Raw genomic sequence first — 18,787 nt, 5'->3', positions numbered from 1 at the left:
AGACCAACATTATGTTTTCTGTGTCCCCATACAGCTTCAATTTTTTCTTGAAGGTAGAGGAGCAACAGGGCTGTGATAGATATTAGCGGGTTTCTCTCTTTCAAGTTCAATCATATATGTCATAGAGGGGGGTCAATTGTGCATCTTATTATTTTTTTTTCTGATTATGATATTCCTTTTAATATGTGAATTGTGGTCTCTCTTTCATATGTGGCCTAGCAGATTGTTTTCAGGTTTATTACCTATAGATTGACTGAGGTTATCTTGTAATGCCTACTGAATGTCTGTTTTTTTTATTCAAATTTTTTTTGAATGTTTATTGAAATTAATAATTAAAAAAAATTAATGGTGCAAGAGTGGGGAGAGAAGTTGCAAAGCGCAAGGATACGTACCCTGATGAGATCACTGGTCTGTGTGTTTTTTTTTTCTTTTCAGGCAGGGAGAGAGAATATTGAGGATGCTGTGAGTAGGGGGAGAAATTTAGGACATGAGAGAAGATAGAGGTAGAAATTTTTGTGAGAAATATTGAGGATGTTAAGTGAGGCTGATTAGTATGAATAAGTTAATGAGATTTTGAGTTATGTGTCTCCGATGATGGAGGTTGTGAGATAGAAGGTTGGTATAAAAATTGGAGCTTAATTGGAGAAGACAGCCCACTATGGGTAATAGAGTGGAATAGAGGAAGGCAATAAATAGATATATTAGGGTGATTGTATAGAGTAAAAAGCATTACTTTTCCTCCCATATAAAGAGTTCAGAAAACTGGTTATTGAGAAAAAAACAAGTTAGGGGCTAAGATAGTTTGCCGTCTACTGGGAGATGTTTTAACCGGTTTGTGTGTGTGTGTATAAAATATGGAATTCATGAAAATTCCCGGAGTAACAATCGACCATAACCTATTGTCCTGTTTCTGTGATTGGTGAGCCCTTAGGTTCCCTAAGGCCCCGCAGGTCCTTAGAGGACAGCCGTGCACCTCGAATCTTCACCCGCGGCAGCCGCCGTTCACCAAGGGTTGGGCCCCCAGCTGCAGGCGGCCAGCAGGACTGCTGGAACCGCGGGGTGACGGCTGACCTGGCTGGTAGTCAGTAACACCGTCTAGGACGCTCAGTCTCTGAAAGGTAGCTAGCAAGGGCGGCTAGCACTCCGTAAGGATAAGTAGCACAGTCTCTGAAAGGTAGCTAGCAAGGGCGGCTAGCACTCCCTAAGGATAAGTAGCACAGTCTCTGAAAGGTAGCTAGCAAGGGCGGCTAGCACTCCCTAAGGATAAGTAGCACAGTCTCTGAAAGGTAGCTAGCAAGGGCGGCTAGCACTCCCTAAGGATAAGTAGCACAGTCTCTGAAAGGTAGCTAGCAAGGGCGGCTAGCACTCCGTAAGGATAAGTAGCACAGTCTCTGAAAGGTAGCTAGCAAGGGCGGCTAGCACTCCGTAAGGGTAAGTAGCACAGTCTCTGAAAGGTAGCTAGCAAGGGCGGCTAGCACTCCGTAAGGGTAAGTAGCACAGTCTCTGAAAGGTAGCTAGCAAGGGCGGCTAGCACTCCGTAAGGATAAGTAGCACAGTCTCTGAAAGGTAGCTAGCAAGGGCGGCTAGCACTCCATACAATCCCACTGTGCAGGCTTCTGATATACGAAACGGAAGCACTGAGTCTTCTGGCTCCCATGTTTAAATATTGCGCCGTTCCGCCCCCTCGTCGGGAGGAGCACCAACCAACCCGGACCCGGAAGATGATGGGGCTTGAGGATTGGCCGGCCCGCCCTCCAGGCGGAGTCTGAGTCCCGGTGCGCCAATCCGGCGTGTTGTGGGAGGAGCCTCCGCACCGATCTGCCCAGGGCAAGGGAATCGTCGGCGCCGACGCCGCCATCTTGGCCGGCGCAACGATCCACTCTCCTGGGGCCCGCGTTTGTTCCAGCGGGTCGCCGGGCTCGGCCCGACCCGCGGCAGCGCCGGCTTCCCCGGAGGTCCGTCCCCGCAGCCCTGGATGCCGCGAGGCCCGTCGACCATCGCTCCCCACCCCGGGAGCGCAGGTAGGCACGGGAAGCGTGACACCTATCACTAGAGACCCAAGCGAAATCCACCATAAAGAAAATGTTTTTCTCAATGTGGAAACTCAAATGCGTGAAACCATTCTTCCTGAGAGAAATATTTTGTAACCTGATACAGTCAATGGTACTAAGCCACGCAGATTACTGTAATGGAATCTATGCGGGATGCAAGGATCAAATCATAAAGAAATTTCAGACCGCCTAAAACACAGCAGCCAGGCTTATATTTGGAAAAACGCGTTTTGACAGCGCCAAACTACTCCGAGAAAAATTGCATTGGCTACCAATCAAAGAACGTATCACTTTCAAAATCTGCACGACTGTTCATAAAATTATTTACGGCGAGGCACCGGGATACATGACAGACATCATCGACCTGCCAACCAGAAACACCACAAAATCTGCACGATCATACCTAAACCTCCACTACCCAAGCAGTAAAGGACTCAAATACAAAGCCACTTATGCATCCAGCTTTTCCTACCTAAGCGTACAACTATGGAACGCATTGCCAAAAGCAGTAAAAACTACGCTCGACCACCTAAATTTTCGGAAAGCACTAAAGACAGACCTGTTAAGAAGAGCATACCCCACTGACCCAACATAAAAATACCTGGATACTTGCGACACAATGTAACCAAAGACCATAACGGACATTACCTGACTCTTCTTCCCCCTTTCCCTCTCTAATTCCCCCCAATTGTTCCTACCATACATGTACCTCATTGTACCACAATATCACATTGTATTCATTCATACCATGTATTTGTTCAGACCGGAATCGGCTAACACCATTAACGGTAATATGTAAGCCACATTGAGCCTGCAAAAAGGTGGGAAAATGTGGGATACAAATGTAACTAATAATAATAATAATGAAAGTTTGTGATGGCTGGAAGGAAGGACCAGTGGTTGGAGGGAAATTGAAGGGATAGTGGAGAGGTTTTAGTTAGAGAGTGTTTCATATATTTTGACTCCTTTTAGTTACACAGATATTTATGGGTATGTAACTTCCTTTTTTTTTTTCTTGATCCATGCTGTACAGGATTGTTGAAAGCCCTCCCCCCCCCCCCCCCCGAAAAGATACTTAGGCCTACTGCAAAAATGGTATGGAGGTCTTTACAGGGCGGTGTGGTACCTCTTAGATTGTGTTAGTTGGCTATCTCTCCACTGTTGAAGACACCAGGTTTAGACCCTCAGAATTGTCAAAATGTAGAAAGGTAACAAATTTGTCTCTTTTAGCTGAAGTTTTAAAACATACAATATTTTTGAAGATGAATGGGTTTGTGGAAGATACACAGCAGGTAGAGATCCAAGTAGGGTTTTGCCATGGCCATAGCATGGAGATGTTTATGTTGGTGGTACAGGATGATCTGTTGCAGTATATTGATAACGGTGAACAGGTGTTTGTGAAGTCATTGGATCTGGCAATGGCATCTGATTTGGTTGAACTTGAGTAGCTGTTCTACTGGTGTGAGGAGATTGAATAGTAGGGAAGGCCTTGGAGTCACCAAAATCTTTTGTTCAGAATAGGATTTATTTTTATTTTTTATTTAATTTGTTGCATTTGTATCCCACATTTTCCCACCTATTTGCAGGCTCAATGTGGCTTACAATGCTTCGCTATGGCAGTTGCCATTCCAGAGTGATAACAATTGGTGTTACATAGAGAACAAAGATGACATAATAGAGTTAAACAATTAAGCAAACAAATCTTGGAAGAAAACAATTCAGAATATAAGGTAAAGTGGTGCTATGTTACGATTGCAATTATTGATCATTGTGGTATGCCTTGTTCAAGAGAGAGGTCTTCAGAGATTTACGAAAGTTAATTAGTTCGTAAATTGTTTTTAGGTTAAGTGGCAGTGCATTCCACAGCTGCGTACTCATGTAGGAAAAGCTGGATGCATGTGTTAGTCTGTATTTTAGTCCTTTACAGCTGGGGAAGTGAAGATTGAGGAATGTGTGGGATGATTTGTTAGCGTTCCTGGGTGGTAAGTCAACCAGGTCTAACATGTAGGCCGGGGCATCTCCGTGAATGATTTTGTGTACTAGAGTGCATACCCTGAACGCGATACGTTCTTTAAGTGGAAGCCAGTGTAGCTTTTCTTGTAGGGGTTTTGCACTTTCATATTTTGTTTTTCCAAATATGAGTCTAGCTGCAGTGTTCTGGGCTGTTTGAAGTTTTTTGATAATTTGCTCTTTACAACCAGCGTAGAGTACATTGCAGTAGTCTAGGTGACTCAGCACCATTGACTGTACCAGGTTGCGAAAGATGATCCTTGGGAAGTAAGGTCTTACTCTTTTAAGCTTCCACATTAAATGGAACATCTTCTTGGTTGTGTTCTTCATATGACTTTCTAGTGTAAGATTTCGATCAATGATAACTCCAAGAATTTTCAGGGTGTCTGAAATGGGAAGGGAAAAGTTTGGTGTGGTTATTGTGGTGAATTTGCTTGTGTTATGTTGCAAAGTAAGTATAAGACATTGTGTTTTTTCTGCATTAAGTTTCAGCTGAAATGCATCCGCCCATGAGTGCATGTTTTGGAAGCTTTGGTTAATGTCATTGGTGATTTCCTTTAAGTCATGTTTGAACGGGATGTAGATCGTGACGTCATCTGCGTATATATATGGATTGAGGTTTTGATTGGATAGTAACCTGGCTAAGGGTGTCATCATTAGGTTTAAGAGGGTCGGTGAGAGGGGAGATCCTTGGGGGACTCCATATTCAGGTATCCATGGGGCTGATGTAGTCAAGTTAGATATTACTTGGTATGGTCTTGTGGTCAGGAAGCCTCTAAACCAGTTTAGAACGTTACCTCCAACTTGTGTGGCTTGTGTGGCAGTATATGGTCAGTTAACTGTGTTTTTCAAGCTAGCTAGTCCACAGGGGTTTTGCCTATACCCACTGCTCTTCAATATTTTTCTCCTGCTGTTAGGTAAGTTGAAAAGGAGATTAGATTTTTTTTTAAGATTTCTGTATGCTGATGATGATCTACAGGCCATCCTATTGGGGATAGACCTAGAGGCATATTTTCAAAGCACTTAGCCTTCCAAAGTTCCATAGGTTTCTATGGAACTTTGGAAGGCTAAGTGCTTTGAAAATATGCCTCCTAGTGTCAGTTTTAGCCATGCTGAATGAAGGATTATTAGCTATTTCAGACTGATTAACTGAAAATGTTAGTTTTAAAAGTACAAAAATCTGAACTTTTAGTAGGGGTGGAGGGGGAGAGTCGGATTTGACTATGACACAGATAGCTTTACAGTGCAATGTATTTCCAGTTGAGAGGTATGTGATTTGGGATATTTGGATTAGAGATGGATGGGGAAAGGACAGGTGTCGCAGGATGTAAGCATATGGAAGATTGAAGACTAAGTGGAGGTTATGGCTGTTTCTACATCTGGATATGTTATATAGAAAAATGAAGGCAGATAAAAACCATATGGCCTATCCAATCTTTCCATCCATGCCATTTACTTTCCCCATCACACCCCCTAAGATCTGTGTACTTGTCCCAAGCTTTCTTGAATTTAGATGCTGTTTTCAACTCCCATCATTTCCACCAGGTGACCATTCCACGAATTCACCACACTTTCCATGAAGGATCTCCTCAGGTTACTTCCGAGTCTACCCCCTTTCACCTTCATCCTATGCCCTTTCATTCCAGAGCTTCCTTTCAATTGAAAGAGACTTGCCTATTGTGCATTTATGCCGCATAAGTATTTAAATGTACGCATAAGTATTTAAATGTATCTATCATATCTCCCCTCTTGTGCCTTTCTTCCAAAGTACACATATTGAGATATTTGTCTGTCCCCATATGCTTTATGATGAAGACTACTGACCATTTTAGTAGCCAACTTCTGGACTGATTCCATCCTATTTATATCTTTCTGAAGGTATGGTTTTCAGAATTGTATGCAATATTCTAATGAGGTCTCACCAGAGTCTTAAACAGGGGCATCTTCACCTCCTTTGTCCTACTGGCCATTCCTCTCCCTATGCACTGAAGCATCCTTCTAGCTTTCGCTGTCACCTTTTTTACCTGTTTGGCCACTTTAAGCTCATCACATATGATCATACCCAAGTTCTGCTCCTCTTTCATGCACAAAAGTTCTTCAATCCCTAACCTATACCATCCCCTCAGGTTTTTGCAGCCCAGATGCACGATGCTGCATTTTTTAGTTGTCTATGTGGAACCGTGTCGAAGGCTTTGCTAAAATCTAAATACACAACAGCTAGTGCTCTCCCTGGATCCAACTCTCTGGTCACCTAGTCAAAGAAATTAATCAGATTGTCTGACAAGATCAGCTTCTAGTGAAACCATATTGCCTCTGGTCCTGTAATCTATTGGATTCCAAAAACTTTACTATTCTCAGTTTTAAAAGTATTTCTGTTAATTTACTTACCACAGAAGTCAGACTTACTGGTCTGTATTTCCCAACCTCTTCCTTCCGCTTTTGTGGAGAGGTACCAAATCTGCTGTTCTCCAGTCTGACCACTCCCGACTTGAGAATAATTTAAAAAGTCAGCCAGAGGAGCTACTGGAACTTCCCTAAGTTCCTTAAGTATCCTCTCCGGTTGCATCGCCTTGTCCACCTAGTTTAGGTAGCTCCTCAGGAACACAGTCCTCTGAAAATTGTTCAGGGAGTAACCCTCCCACCCCGTTCCTATTTGTGTTTGTCTTCTGTGGTCCTGCTCCTAGCCCTTCAGCTGTGACTATAGAACAGAAATATTTGTTAAGCAGTTCTTCCTTACCTTTATACCTTTATCAGCTCTACATATTTCTCCCCTTCACCTTTGAGTCTCACAATGCCACATTTGCACTTCCTCCTATCACTAACATATCTAAAAAATGCCTTGTCCTTCCCCATTTTACTTATTGGCTATTTTTTTCTTCTATTTGCATCTTTGCTTTCCTGACTACTTTACCAGTTTCTCTTAGCTTTTCCAGATATTGTTGCTCGTCTTCCTCTTTTTGTGATCTCTTATAGTTTATAAAGGATAACCTCTTTTTCCTTACCTTTTCAGCTACTACTTTTGAGAACCAAAGCAGCTTCCTTTTCCTCTCCTCTTTTATTTACTTTCCTTACAAAAAGGTGTGCTGTTACAAACTAGACACGCACACACACACACACACACATATGCATACTTTTTGTTTTCCTAATTTTGTTCGGTTAGTTATCCATTTAGCAGATTGAATATTGCTGTAACCTCTGCTGCTGCCTTTGCTCCATCCTCATACTTCCCAGCGGTATGTAATGATATTCAGTGCCACTGTCTGAATAGGCTTGGCTAATCCGTTTTTACAGATCTACACCAGAGAAATAAGCTAAGTTGAAGCTTCTTATTTGATAAAGTTCAGGTAAATATATAAAGAATATATAAAAATAAGCAAGTTAAGTCATGTATTTGGGCCAATGAAGAGGCAGGCGAGAGCCCTAGGTGGTTTGCCCATGTGAAAAGAGTCGCTATGAGGTCAGTGGTATACATGTAGCTGCTGAGTGTTGAGCATTGAAGTGTTGATAGCATCTGGCTCCCACTCTTTAAAATATACAATCTGATGGGTTAAAAGGTTTTTTTTTACAGATATTGGCAGCCAAAGTCTGAATAAAAGGCTTCAAATTTCCACACAAACAGATCAATATTAGAACCCAAAAGAAAACACAGATTACATAAGATTTCATGTCATTGTTCTCTGAAGACAAGCAGACACTTACTGTACCTCAGTGTAATTCACTTTGAGCCACCACTGAAAAAGTGTGTGCTACATACAAATTCAAAGGTTCACCAATCAATGGTGTCACACGACCGTGCATTGCTCCTAGTGGAACAAATGTTCTAGATCTTTTTGGTAAAGTTGAAAAGCTTGATATGTAACCTTTCAATCACAACAATTAACAGTGAGTTTACAATAAAATTGCAAACTGTTAAAAGAAGAAAGAAGTGACCTGGGTTGGCCACTGTTGGAAACAGGATGCTGGGCTTGATGATCTGACCCAGTATGGCAATGCTTACATTCTTATGAAAAACATCAGCAATTCATGCCTCTACACTGCCCACCCTGAGAAGATCAGATTTATAAGCACCCGAGTGAGTAAGAATCTTTTGTTCAGAGTGTGGCGGCAGCCAAAAAAAGCAAACAGGATGGTAGGAATTATTAGGAAAGGGATGGTGAATAAGACGGAAAATAAGATATAGCAGAATTAGAAAAGGTTCAAAGAAGAGCGACCAAAATGACAAGGGGGATGGAACTCTTCTCATATGAGGAAAGGCTAAAGAGGTTAGAACTCTTCAGCTTGGACAAGAAAAGGATGAGGGGAGATATGATTGAGGTTTACAAAATCCTGAGTGGTGTAGAATGAGTAGAAGTAAATTGATTTTTTACTCGTTCCAAAAGTACAAAGACTAGGGTGGGCCTGAGTTTAGAAAAAGATAGCTCAGTGAAGCTACAGAGCCACTATAATAATATAAGAATTCCCAACAATATTCCAGTTATGGGGAACCAAGCATTCCAATCCTTGGGAATTAAAGTCAATAGATCTCGCTTTAAAAATGATCTTAAGAACATAAGAATAGCCATACTGGTTCAGACCAATGGTCCATCTAGCCCAGTATCCTATTCTCCAAACAGTGGCCAAACCAGGTCACAAGTACCTGGCAGAAACCCAATTAGTAGCAACATTCCGTGCTACGAATCCTGGGGCAAGCAGTGGCTTCCTCCATGTCCATCTCAATAACAGACTATGGACTTTTCCTCCAGGAACTTGTCCAAAACTTTTTTTTTAATCTGGATACCCTAACCGCTGTTACCACATCCTCCGGCAGTGAGTTCTAGAGCTTAACTATTCTTTGAGTGAAAATTTCCTCTTATTTGTTTTAAAAGTATTTCAGTGTAATTTCATTGAGTGTCCCCTGGTCTTTGTACTTTTTGAAAGAGTGAAAAATCGATTCACTTCTACCCATTATACACCACTCAGCATTTTATAGACCTCAATCATTTTCCACTTCAGCCGTCTGTTTTCCAAGCTGAAAAGCCCTAACCCCTTTAGTCTTTCCTCAAACAGGAGGAGTTCCATCCCCATTATCATTTTGGTCTCTCTTGTTTGAAGCTTTTAAAATTTTGCTAGAATTGATTTGAATGCAGTACTCAAGGTGACGTCGCACAATGAAGCGATTCCGAGGCATTGTTATATTCTTGGTCTTATTTTGCATCCCTTTCCTACTAATTCCCAGCATTCTGTTTACTTTTTTGGCCGCTGCTGCACACTGGACAGAAGGTTTCAGGGTATTGTCTACAGTGACACCTAGATCTTTTTCTTGAGTGCTGACTCTTAAGGTGGACCCTAGCATCAGGTAACTATGGTTTGGATTATTCTTCCCAATGCTCATCACTTTGCATTTGTCCACATTAAATTTCTTCTGTCACTTGGATTCTCAGTCTTCCGGTTTTCTAAGGTCTTCCTGCAATTTTTCACAATCTGCATGCATTTTTACAACTTTGAATAGTTTTGTGCCATCTGCAAATGTAGTCACCTCACTTGTGCCGATTTCCAGATAATTTATAAATATGTAAAATAGCACCGTTCCTAGTACAGATCCCTGTGGCACTCTACTATTCACCCTCTTCTATTGAGAAAAATGACCATTTAACGCTACCCTCTTTTTTCTGTCCAATAACCAATTCCTAATCCACAGAAAGACAATTGTATCCTATCCCATAACTTTTTAATTTTCTCAGGAGTCTCTCATGAAGAACTTTGTCAAAATCTTTCTGAAAATCCAGATACACTACGTCAACTGGCTCACCCTTATCCACATGTTAATTTACACCTTAAAAGAAATGAAGCCGATTGCTGAGGCAAGACTTCCCTTGGCTTGAACCTATGCTGATTCTGTCTTGTTAAACCATGTTTGTCTCTGTGTTCCATAATTTTGTTCTTTATAATAGTTTCCACTATTTTCCCTGGCACAGAAGTCAGGCTTATTATAAGTACATAAGTATTGCCATACTGGGAAATACCAAAGGTCCATCAAGCCCAGCATCCTGTTTCCAACAGTGGCCAATCCAGGTCACAAATACCGGCAAGATCCCAAAAATGTACAAAATATTTTATACTGCTTATCCCAGAAATAGTGGATTTTCCCCAAGTTCATTTAATAATGGTCTATGGACTTTTCCTTTTGGAAGCCGTCCAAACCTTTTTAAAACTCCGTTAAGCTAACCACCATTACCACATTCTCTGGCAATGAATTCCAGAGTTTAATTACACGTTGAGTGAAGAAACATTTTCTCCGATTTGTTTTAAATTTACTACATTGTAGCTTCATCGCATGCCCCCTAGTCCTAGTAATTTCCTGGATCACTCCTGGAGCCCTTGTTAAAAATCAGCGTTACATTGGCCACCCTCCAATCTTTAGGTACTAAGGACAATTTTAACTACAGCTTACAGATGGGTACTAAGGACGATTTTAACGACAGGTTACAGATCACTAACAATTTCATGTTTGAGTTCTTTCAGAACCCTGGGGTGTATGATGTTCTCAGCATTCAGATAAGTACTTTGCCTAGTGCATATGTTATTGATATTGCTTCCTGAACTGCTGCCTTGGATTTTGTGTGGGGAAATCTTGCCTGACCAATTTACTTCAGTTCTTTGAAGGAGTAAACAAACGTGGACAAAGGGGAGCCGGTTGATACTGTGTATCTGGATTTTCAAAAGGTTTTTGACAAGGTACCTCATGAAAGGCTACAGAGGAAAATGGAGGGTCATGGGATAGGAGGAAATGTCGTATTGTGGATTAAAAACTGGTTGAAGGATAGGAAACAGAGAGTGGGGTTAAATGGGCAGTATTCACAATGGAGAAGGGTAGTTAGTGGGGTTCCTCAGGGATCTGTGCTAGGACCGCTGCTTTGTAATATATTTATAAATGATTTAGAGATGGGAGTAACTAGCGAGGTAATTAAATTTGCTGATGACACAAAGTTATTCAAAGTTGTTAACGCGCGACAGGATTGTGAAAAATTACAAGAGGACCTTACGAGACTGGAAGACTGGGCGGCTAAATGAATTCTGCTGCACGACTAATATTCCGCCAGGGTCGTTATGCTCATATTAAGCCTCTCCTCAAGTCACTTCACTGGCTTCCTATCCGTTTCCGCATACAGTTCAAACTCCTCTTATTGACCTATAAGTGCATTCACTCTGCAGCTCCTTAGTATCTCTCCACTCTCATCTCTCCCTACATTCCTCCCCGGGAACTCCGTTCACTGGGTAAATCTCTCTTATCTGCACCCTTCTCCTCCACCGCTAACTCCAGACTCTGTTCCTTTTACCTTGCTGCACCATATGCAGACTTCCTGAGCCGGTACGTCAAGCTCCATCTCTGGCCGTCTTCAAATCTAAGCTAAAAGCCCACCTTTTTGACGCTTTTAACTCCTAACCCTTATTCACTTGTTCAGAACCCTTATTTTATCATCCTCACTTTAAAACTCCCTTATCTCTTGTTTGTCCTGTTTGTCTGTCCTAATTAGATTGTAAGCTCTGTCGAGCAGGGACTGTCTCTTCATGTTCAAGTGTACAGCGCTGCGTACGTCTAGTAGCGCTATAGAAATGATAAGTAGTAGTAGTAGTAGTAAATGGCAGATGACGTTTAACGTGAGCAAGTGCAAGGTGATGCATGTGGGAAAAAAGAAACCGAATTATAGCTACGTCATGCAAGGTTCCACGTTAGGAGTTACAGACCAAGAAAGGGATCTGGGTGTCGTCGTCGATAATACACTGAAACCTTCTGCTCAGTGTGCTGCTGCGGCTAGGAAAGCGAATAGAATGTTGGGTATTATTAGGAAAGGTATGGAAAACAGGTGTGAGGATGTTATAATGCCGTTGTATCGCTCCATGGTGCGACCGCACCTTGAGTATTGTGTTCAATTCTGGTTGCCGCATCTCAAGAATGATATTGTAGAATTGGAAAAGGTGCAGGGAAGGGCGACTAAAATGATAGCGGGGATGGGACGACTTCCCTATGAAGAAAGACTAAGGAGGCTAGGGCTTTTCAGCTTGGAGAAGAGACGGCTGAGGGGAGACATGATAGAGGTATATAAAATAATGAGTGGAATGGAACAGGTGGATGTGAAGCGTCTGTTCACGCTTTCCAAAAATACTAGGACTAGGGGGCATGTGATGAAACTACAGTGTAGTAAATTTAAAACAAATCGGAGAAAATATTTCTTCACCCAACGCATAATTAAACTCTGGAATTCGTTGCCGGAGAACGTGGTGAAGGCAGTTAGCTTAGCAGAGTTTAAAAAGGGGTTAGACGGTTTCCTAAAGGACAAGTCCATAAACCACTACTAAATGGACTTGGGAAAAATCCACAATTCCAGGAATAACATGTATAGAATGTTTGTACGTTTGGGAAGCTTGCCAGGTGCCCTTGGCCTGGATTGGCCGCTGTCGTGGACAGGATGCTGGGCTCGATGGACCCTTGGTCTTTCCCAGTGTGGCATTACTTATGTACTTATATCTCACCCCTCCTCCAGTTTGATCCACTATATCATTGGAATATAATTTGTACCCTGATAATAGTGTTTCCTTGTCATCAACAGCAGATGAATCCATTAACTGATGGGTTGTATCTGCCTACCAGCAGGTGGAGATAGAGAACACTGAAAGCACATGGTGTTCCAGGACGCCCAATCCCCTCTGCCTTCAGTATATCTCTATCTCCCAGCAGGTGTGGACGTCGCTTCTCAGCTCCTGGATTTCTGCCTGGGGTGGCTCCTGTGCTGTGCCAGTAGAGCAGGGGGTGTTGTGGCTGGTGGTGCCCACATTAAAGGCATACTTGGTTTTCCCTTTCCCTGCCTTACCCCATTCCCCCTCCTCCCGGAGTTCCTCTATGGCTGCCTGCCTCTAACTTTCCTCACAGTAAAAAAAACAAAACAGAGAGAGGCTTTCTCCTGAGCTCCTGGTTCGGTGCAGCTTGACCGCAGCTCATTTGACTCGATCTCCTGAGGTGAGAGAGGTGCCCAGCATATCTGGGGAGGTTCCCGCTGACAACGCTCTGTGCGGGGTAAGTTTTGGCGCAAAGGTGCCATTTTGTTTTCTGTATTTGAGGGCTGCTGAAGGGGTTAAGCGCTGCTCCGACTTTGGGAAACGCAGATCGGCAGCGGGGCTTTGCTGCACATGCTGCCTAGATGCTAATGCTGGCACGAGCATGGCGGGTGGTGATTTTTCCCGCCTGCCGGAGTTGGCAGCGGCTGCCATCTTGGAGGCGCCACGTGACTCGATCCTCGCGGTTGCGGAGGGGTCTGAGTGCAGGGGGATGCCTCGTTTCGAGGTTTCTAAAGGAGCTTTTGCCTCCGCTTCCCCCAATGTGGGGGCGGATGTACAGGGTGAGTTTTTTTTTCCCCTGAATTTGTGCTGCTGATGCATAAGGCTTTTAGGTTAAAAAGAGCACTGCCTGAGGCTCCTGACAATTCCTGTCGGTCTGGTTTGCTCCGGTTCTTTATAGCCCAGTGAGAGATGCATCCATCGTCAGCACCTTTTCTGGCTGAGGAATTTGGAATGAAAGTCCCAGAATCAAACTGGATTAAATGGTCCACCACTGAAGGGAATGTATAAGCTCTGGGGACACTTGGATGACATCTTCCAGGCTCCCTGTGGCTTGACACCACTGAGAAGCCAGGGTCCACTGGGTTGATCTCATGTGAAGATGAGTCATGGGTGTAACGTTCTGTTGGTTCCCTTTCCTTCCTGTCTGAGTACCCTGAACCCCTTGTGCAGTTAGCACTGCAGCCCTGCTTTTGCCTTAGGTGCCTGTGGGCACTTCTGAACCCTGTCTGCTTTTGGCTTCCTTTCCCTCCTGTCTGAGAACCCTGAACTCCTTGTGCAGTTAGCACTGCAGCCTTGCTTTTGCCTAGGTGCCTGTGGGCACTTCTGAACCCTGTCTGCTTTTGGCTTCCTTTCCCTTCTGTCTGAGAACCTGATTCCCCAGTGCAGTTTGCACTGCAGCCTTGCTTTTGTCTGGGTGCCTGTGGGCACTTCTGTATCCTGGTTCCCTGTTCCCGTTGGGCTTCTACCCCACCCTGGTTAGTCAAGCTTGTCTGGAAGTCCTTATCCCTGTATAGTATCTGTACTTCCTCCATTCGTGGCTGGCTGTCTTCAGCTTCAGTTCCCCTCCTGCTTGTGTCTGCCCTGCTTGCTTTCAGTTTCCTTCCCGTCTGGTCTATTTGGGAATCCTGAATCCTGATTTCTATCCTGAGCTCTGTTTTGGCCAAGCTTGTTTAGTGTTCCTTCTAGTGTGAGTTTCCTGGTGTTCCAGCCTGCTAGTTCCAGTACCAGTTTTCCTCCAAGTCCTGCCGGCTGCCTGCACCCAGGGGCTCAACCCCTGGGGAACGGCGGCCAAGAGTAGGTGAAGCCTGGTTCCAGTCCCGTGTGTTCCAGTCCGTGTGTTCTGGCTCGCTTGTCTGCGTCTGCAGTCCTTGCCTTTGCCAGTGTGCTAGCCCAATGTTGGTTGGTGGGTTTTGCCTGCTGCTGCCACTCCTCGTCAGCAGCCCAAGGGCTCACGATTGCTCCAGAGTCCGTGCCTACGTGTTTTGAACTTGAGAGCCTAACACTGCCCAGTTGTTTTTCTTTTGATCCCATCAGGAGGAGAGTCGCCATTGGAAAACGCACAATCTTTCCAGTTGGCTATCAGATTGCATTTCCTTCGCTTATGCCCAAGCTGGGCTGATTCTAGAGGGCCATGTCACGGCTCATAATTTCAGAGCCATGGCTGCGTTGGTGGCTCACTTAGTCAGCCTGCATTGAAGAGATTTGCAAAGCTGCAACGTGGTCTTCAGTTTACACATTCACATCACACTACTGCCTTGAGCAGGATACCCAGCGCAACAGTCGGCTTGGGCAGTCAGTGCTGCAGAATCTTTTTGGGGTCTCGAATCCAACTCCACCCCCTAGGCCCTTTTTGTTCTGTTCCAGCTAGTTGTATATAGTTTCAGGTTAATCTGTTATGTCCTCACCGTTGCGAGGTCCAATTGACCAACCTTTGTTGTTTTGGGTGAGCCTGGATGCTAGGGATACCCCAACTGTGACTATAATGCAGCCTGCTTGTCCTTGGAGAAAGCGAAGATACTTACCTGTAGCAGGTATTCTCTGAGGACAGCAAACTGATTATTCTCACAAACCCGCCCACCTCCCTTTGGAGTTGTCTTCTCTATCTGTCTTTTACTCGTGACTGGACTGAGGAGCGTGTCAGGCAGGAAGGCACTCTGCTGCACGGCACGCTGGAAGGCTCCAGCAAACTTTTTTGCTGTACTAAATGTCAGTTCCCGGGCTGGCGCGGATTACCGACCCAACTGTGAAAATAATCAGCCTGTTGTCCTCGGAGAATATCTGCTACAGGTAAGTATCTTCGCTATACACCCTCAAGAGAAAAAGTGAGAAATGTAAAAAAAAAAAAAAAAATCTAGTTTACCAGACCTAAAGATTCCATCAAGAGCCTCTACAATAAGCACTATACTAGAATACATAGGCAGGCTGCAAGCTTCAAACCTTTGTGAAGACACATGAAAGGCTTGCTAGTATGTTGTTTGAGCAGGGGAAATCTTTTTAAAGATCTAAGTTAAAGGAAGCAATGAATCTTTTTGAAGATCACATTGTTTTCTGCAGACTTTTTCTCCTGCTGAATATAAAATAACTTCAGCACCCTGGAGGTACCTGAGTGGTTTTCTAAAGAAGCAGTCTTAAAATATATATATATATATATTGCTAGGGTGCTGCCACGTGTGTCAGTGTGTAAAAAAAATTGCCACCTGGATTAGAAGAGCTCAAAGCCCCCCACAACTGCCACCTTCAAAACCAGTTAGGAATTTGGCTGGTTCCAGGGGAAAAAGCCAGTATTCCAGAATCTGATCTAGAAGTATCATCCAATGGGATAGAAATTAGGGAAAGCACCTAGGTTTTTGCAAACCATTGATCTGTTATAGCCTTCAACAGCTGTGCTGTCCAGATGATGAGACAGTTACAGGTTGTATCTTTTATGGTGATCTTCCAGAACTTATGTCCCTAAAAGTGCATCAGGTTATCCAAAACCAGGACATACTCAGGCCATAAATCACCTCCCTCTTGCTGTTCAGAGCACTTCAATCTGTACCCAGTCCTCAGGACACACCTAGCTAGTCAGGTTTTCATGTACCCACAATGAATATGCATGAGATATATTTGCATAAAATGGAGGTAGTGCCTGCAGATTTCTCTCATATTCGTTGTGGGTATCCTGAAAACCTGACTGGCTAGGTATGTCGTGAGGACTGGGTTGAGAACCCCTGATATATATGATTAAAGGCGAGAGGGTGAGATTTTTACCCTTGGTAATTACTGATTCTAAAAAAGATAGATTTGAGATAGAAATACCTAAAACTGCACTGTTCTAATCATTTTAAATAGGAAACAGCTGCATTTACTGGATTTTAAGGAGGCATTTAAAGAGACAACTGATTCACAACAGATATCTTTAGATTTTTAATAGGACACCTCATCACTAGTACCTCAAATTACCTTCTGGCCTTGGAATAGCTCAGTGGGTGTTTACAAAATGCTTACACTGGCTAGGGCTTGTTATTAACCACCCTAGGTCTCATCTGTAGCTATCACCTCAATTGGAAGAATAATGGGCTGATTCTTGATTCTGATTCATCTTCCTTCTTTCACAGTACAAAGCAGCAACCACTGTCTATTAAGCTGTTCAGTGTTGTGCTTATTATAATATTCTCTAGTAGAAAAGATATGATACCTTGTTTTGTTTTCTTATTAAGCTGAACATGGATGTGACTTTTTTCTCTGTTTAATTTCACAGAGTAGTACGATGGATGCCTCTCCACGCAATTCCTCTCCAGCACAACAAAATTGCGAAAAAGGTGTGTTGCACTATTTACTGATGAGGTCTTGAAGAGGACAGGATAAAAGCAGTTTTTTTGTTGTTGTTTTTTTTTTAAGGTGACTAGGCAGCTCTGTGCCATAAGGAACAAACTGAACCTGTTTTCCTTAAGTTTACATTTCAGCCCTTCTGGATGGACCATTTTGTTCTTCATTTGGCATTATTTCCTATGAAAACTTTCAGAGGAGGGAGGCTGATTGCACCACATAGATTAACCATTTTACACTCATAAGGCAGGAATTTTTGAGGACAAGAGTCCATTTAATTATATGCATTTATCCACTCTTTCATCTCCCCACAAGCAGCAAAAACAACAGTGTGGGAATGCAGCACTTCTTGTAATCCTTGCAGCTATTTCTACTTTCTACTAGGAGCCTCCTGTTTAAAGAGGAAACTGCAGGCAAGGCTGGTGTTAAGCAGGGGTGGCATTACAGGACCCTGTCCTAGTATGTCCCTCTGTCTTTGAACTCCCCCCGCCCCGTTCTTAATGTGTACGTCGCTTTGTAGAGGGCTCAGGGCAGTGGCAGTGATTTGCATAGACCATATGCCGCCAACTCTGGAACCTGCTCTGTGCTGCATCTGACCCCTTCTGATGTAACTTCCTGCTTCTGGACCACTAGGGGGAGGGGCCCCCCCAAACTGGTCCCTACAGGGCACCACAATTAATAAGGCCAGTCCTGCCTGCAGGAATCATAAATGAGTACTCTGTTCTTATGCTCAAGGAGATTCCACATGGCTGGATACAGCCTCTCTCTTTCATCTGGCCCAGGCTGTTAGAGGGAACCACTTTCTTGGTGTGAGTCATCATATAGTAGTAGATCATGCTATGAAACCCATTTATAATTACTCTCAAAAGATGTATGTTTAAGTGGAAACAGGGATAGGACATTTACAGGGGCACTTCTCACTTTATGAAACTCTCTCTGTGCTGCTCCTGGAAACAAATTAGTTGTTTCAGTATGTAATTAAAAACCTGGCTCTTTGAGTAGTATTGGTGATAGTGGTGGCTGTTGGAACCTGGGGGTTCCAACAGCCATCACTTGGGCTCTTATATTTCAGAGCCCAAGGTATGTTCGTGGAAATAAACACACAAAACAGGTTACAGCTGTAACTAAAGCCAGCTTAAGGAGAGACTATCACCCAGCTGCAAAATCCATTAGCTTTGAGGTCTCTGATCTCTCCTTTAGTTGAGCTGCTTTATTAGCAAATTTCAGAATACAGATTTGTTCTTGGCATGATAACATAATTTGCAGGCAACACACTTTTCCCTTTCTCAGGCCCTGTCTCTTCCATCAATAGGTACACCATATTATGTTGGCCCACATACATCCTTCTTTGCCTACATTGTAGACCATTTTTTTCTGTTTCTTTCAGGCTTAGGTTTCAAGGCCTTTTGCTAGTACGTTTGGTTCAACAGACAATTAGCCTAAGCCAAACATTCACAGTTCATAGTCTTCAAGGCCACTCTTTTCAGCTTCAGAAAAAACTTAAACTTCCTTCATTATATAACTGACACAGACTTCCCATTTCTCCCTTATCCCCTGTAGACCCTAACTCTAGTTTTCCTGGGTCCCCTCCAGGGTCCTTACAACAATAGTCTTGTTTTTGAATGGGGCCTGATAAGTGAATAAAATTAGAAATGTAAAATCCTTCTATTAAACATTTGGGGTTTAAAATTAGGTGGGATTTCTTAATATTTGTTTTGGTTTCTTACATATCAGTTGTGATTGGCCATTTTTAATATAGCTAGTCAGGAATTTTATTTGTATTCTTTTAAGAGGTATTTGTTTATCTGATTATGGATATCTCT

The 18,787-nt window shown here is 43.2% G+C and overlaps 1 protein-coding gene across 1 annotated transcript in view; it reads left to right on the top strand.

The window, feature by feature from the left end:
- PIKFYVE (phosphoinositide kinase, FYVE-type zinc finger containing) overlaps nt 1–18,787 on the top strand; it is a 750,252-nt gene that overhangs the window by 495,355 nt on the left and 236,110 nt on the right. The window contains 1 exon segment of the mRNA XM_030210724.1: nt 16,897–16,957. Coding sequence (XP_030066584.1) covers nt 16,897–16,957 — 61 coding nt within the window.

The sequence above is a fragment of the Microcaecilia unicolor genome, chromosome 7, assembly GCF_901765095.1.
Source record: "Microcaecilia unicolor chromosome 7, aMicUni1.1, whole genome shotgun sequence".
NCBI lineage: Eukaryota > Metazoa > Chordata > Amphibia > Gymnophiona > Siphonopidae > Microcaecilia > Microcaecilia unicolor.
Note: the sequence above shows the minus strand (reverse complement) of the source record. Positions and strands in the feature narration are given on the sequence as shown.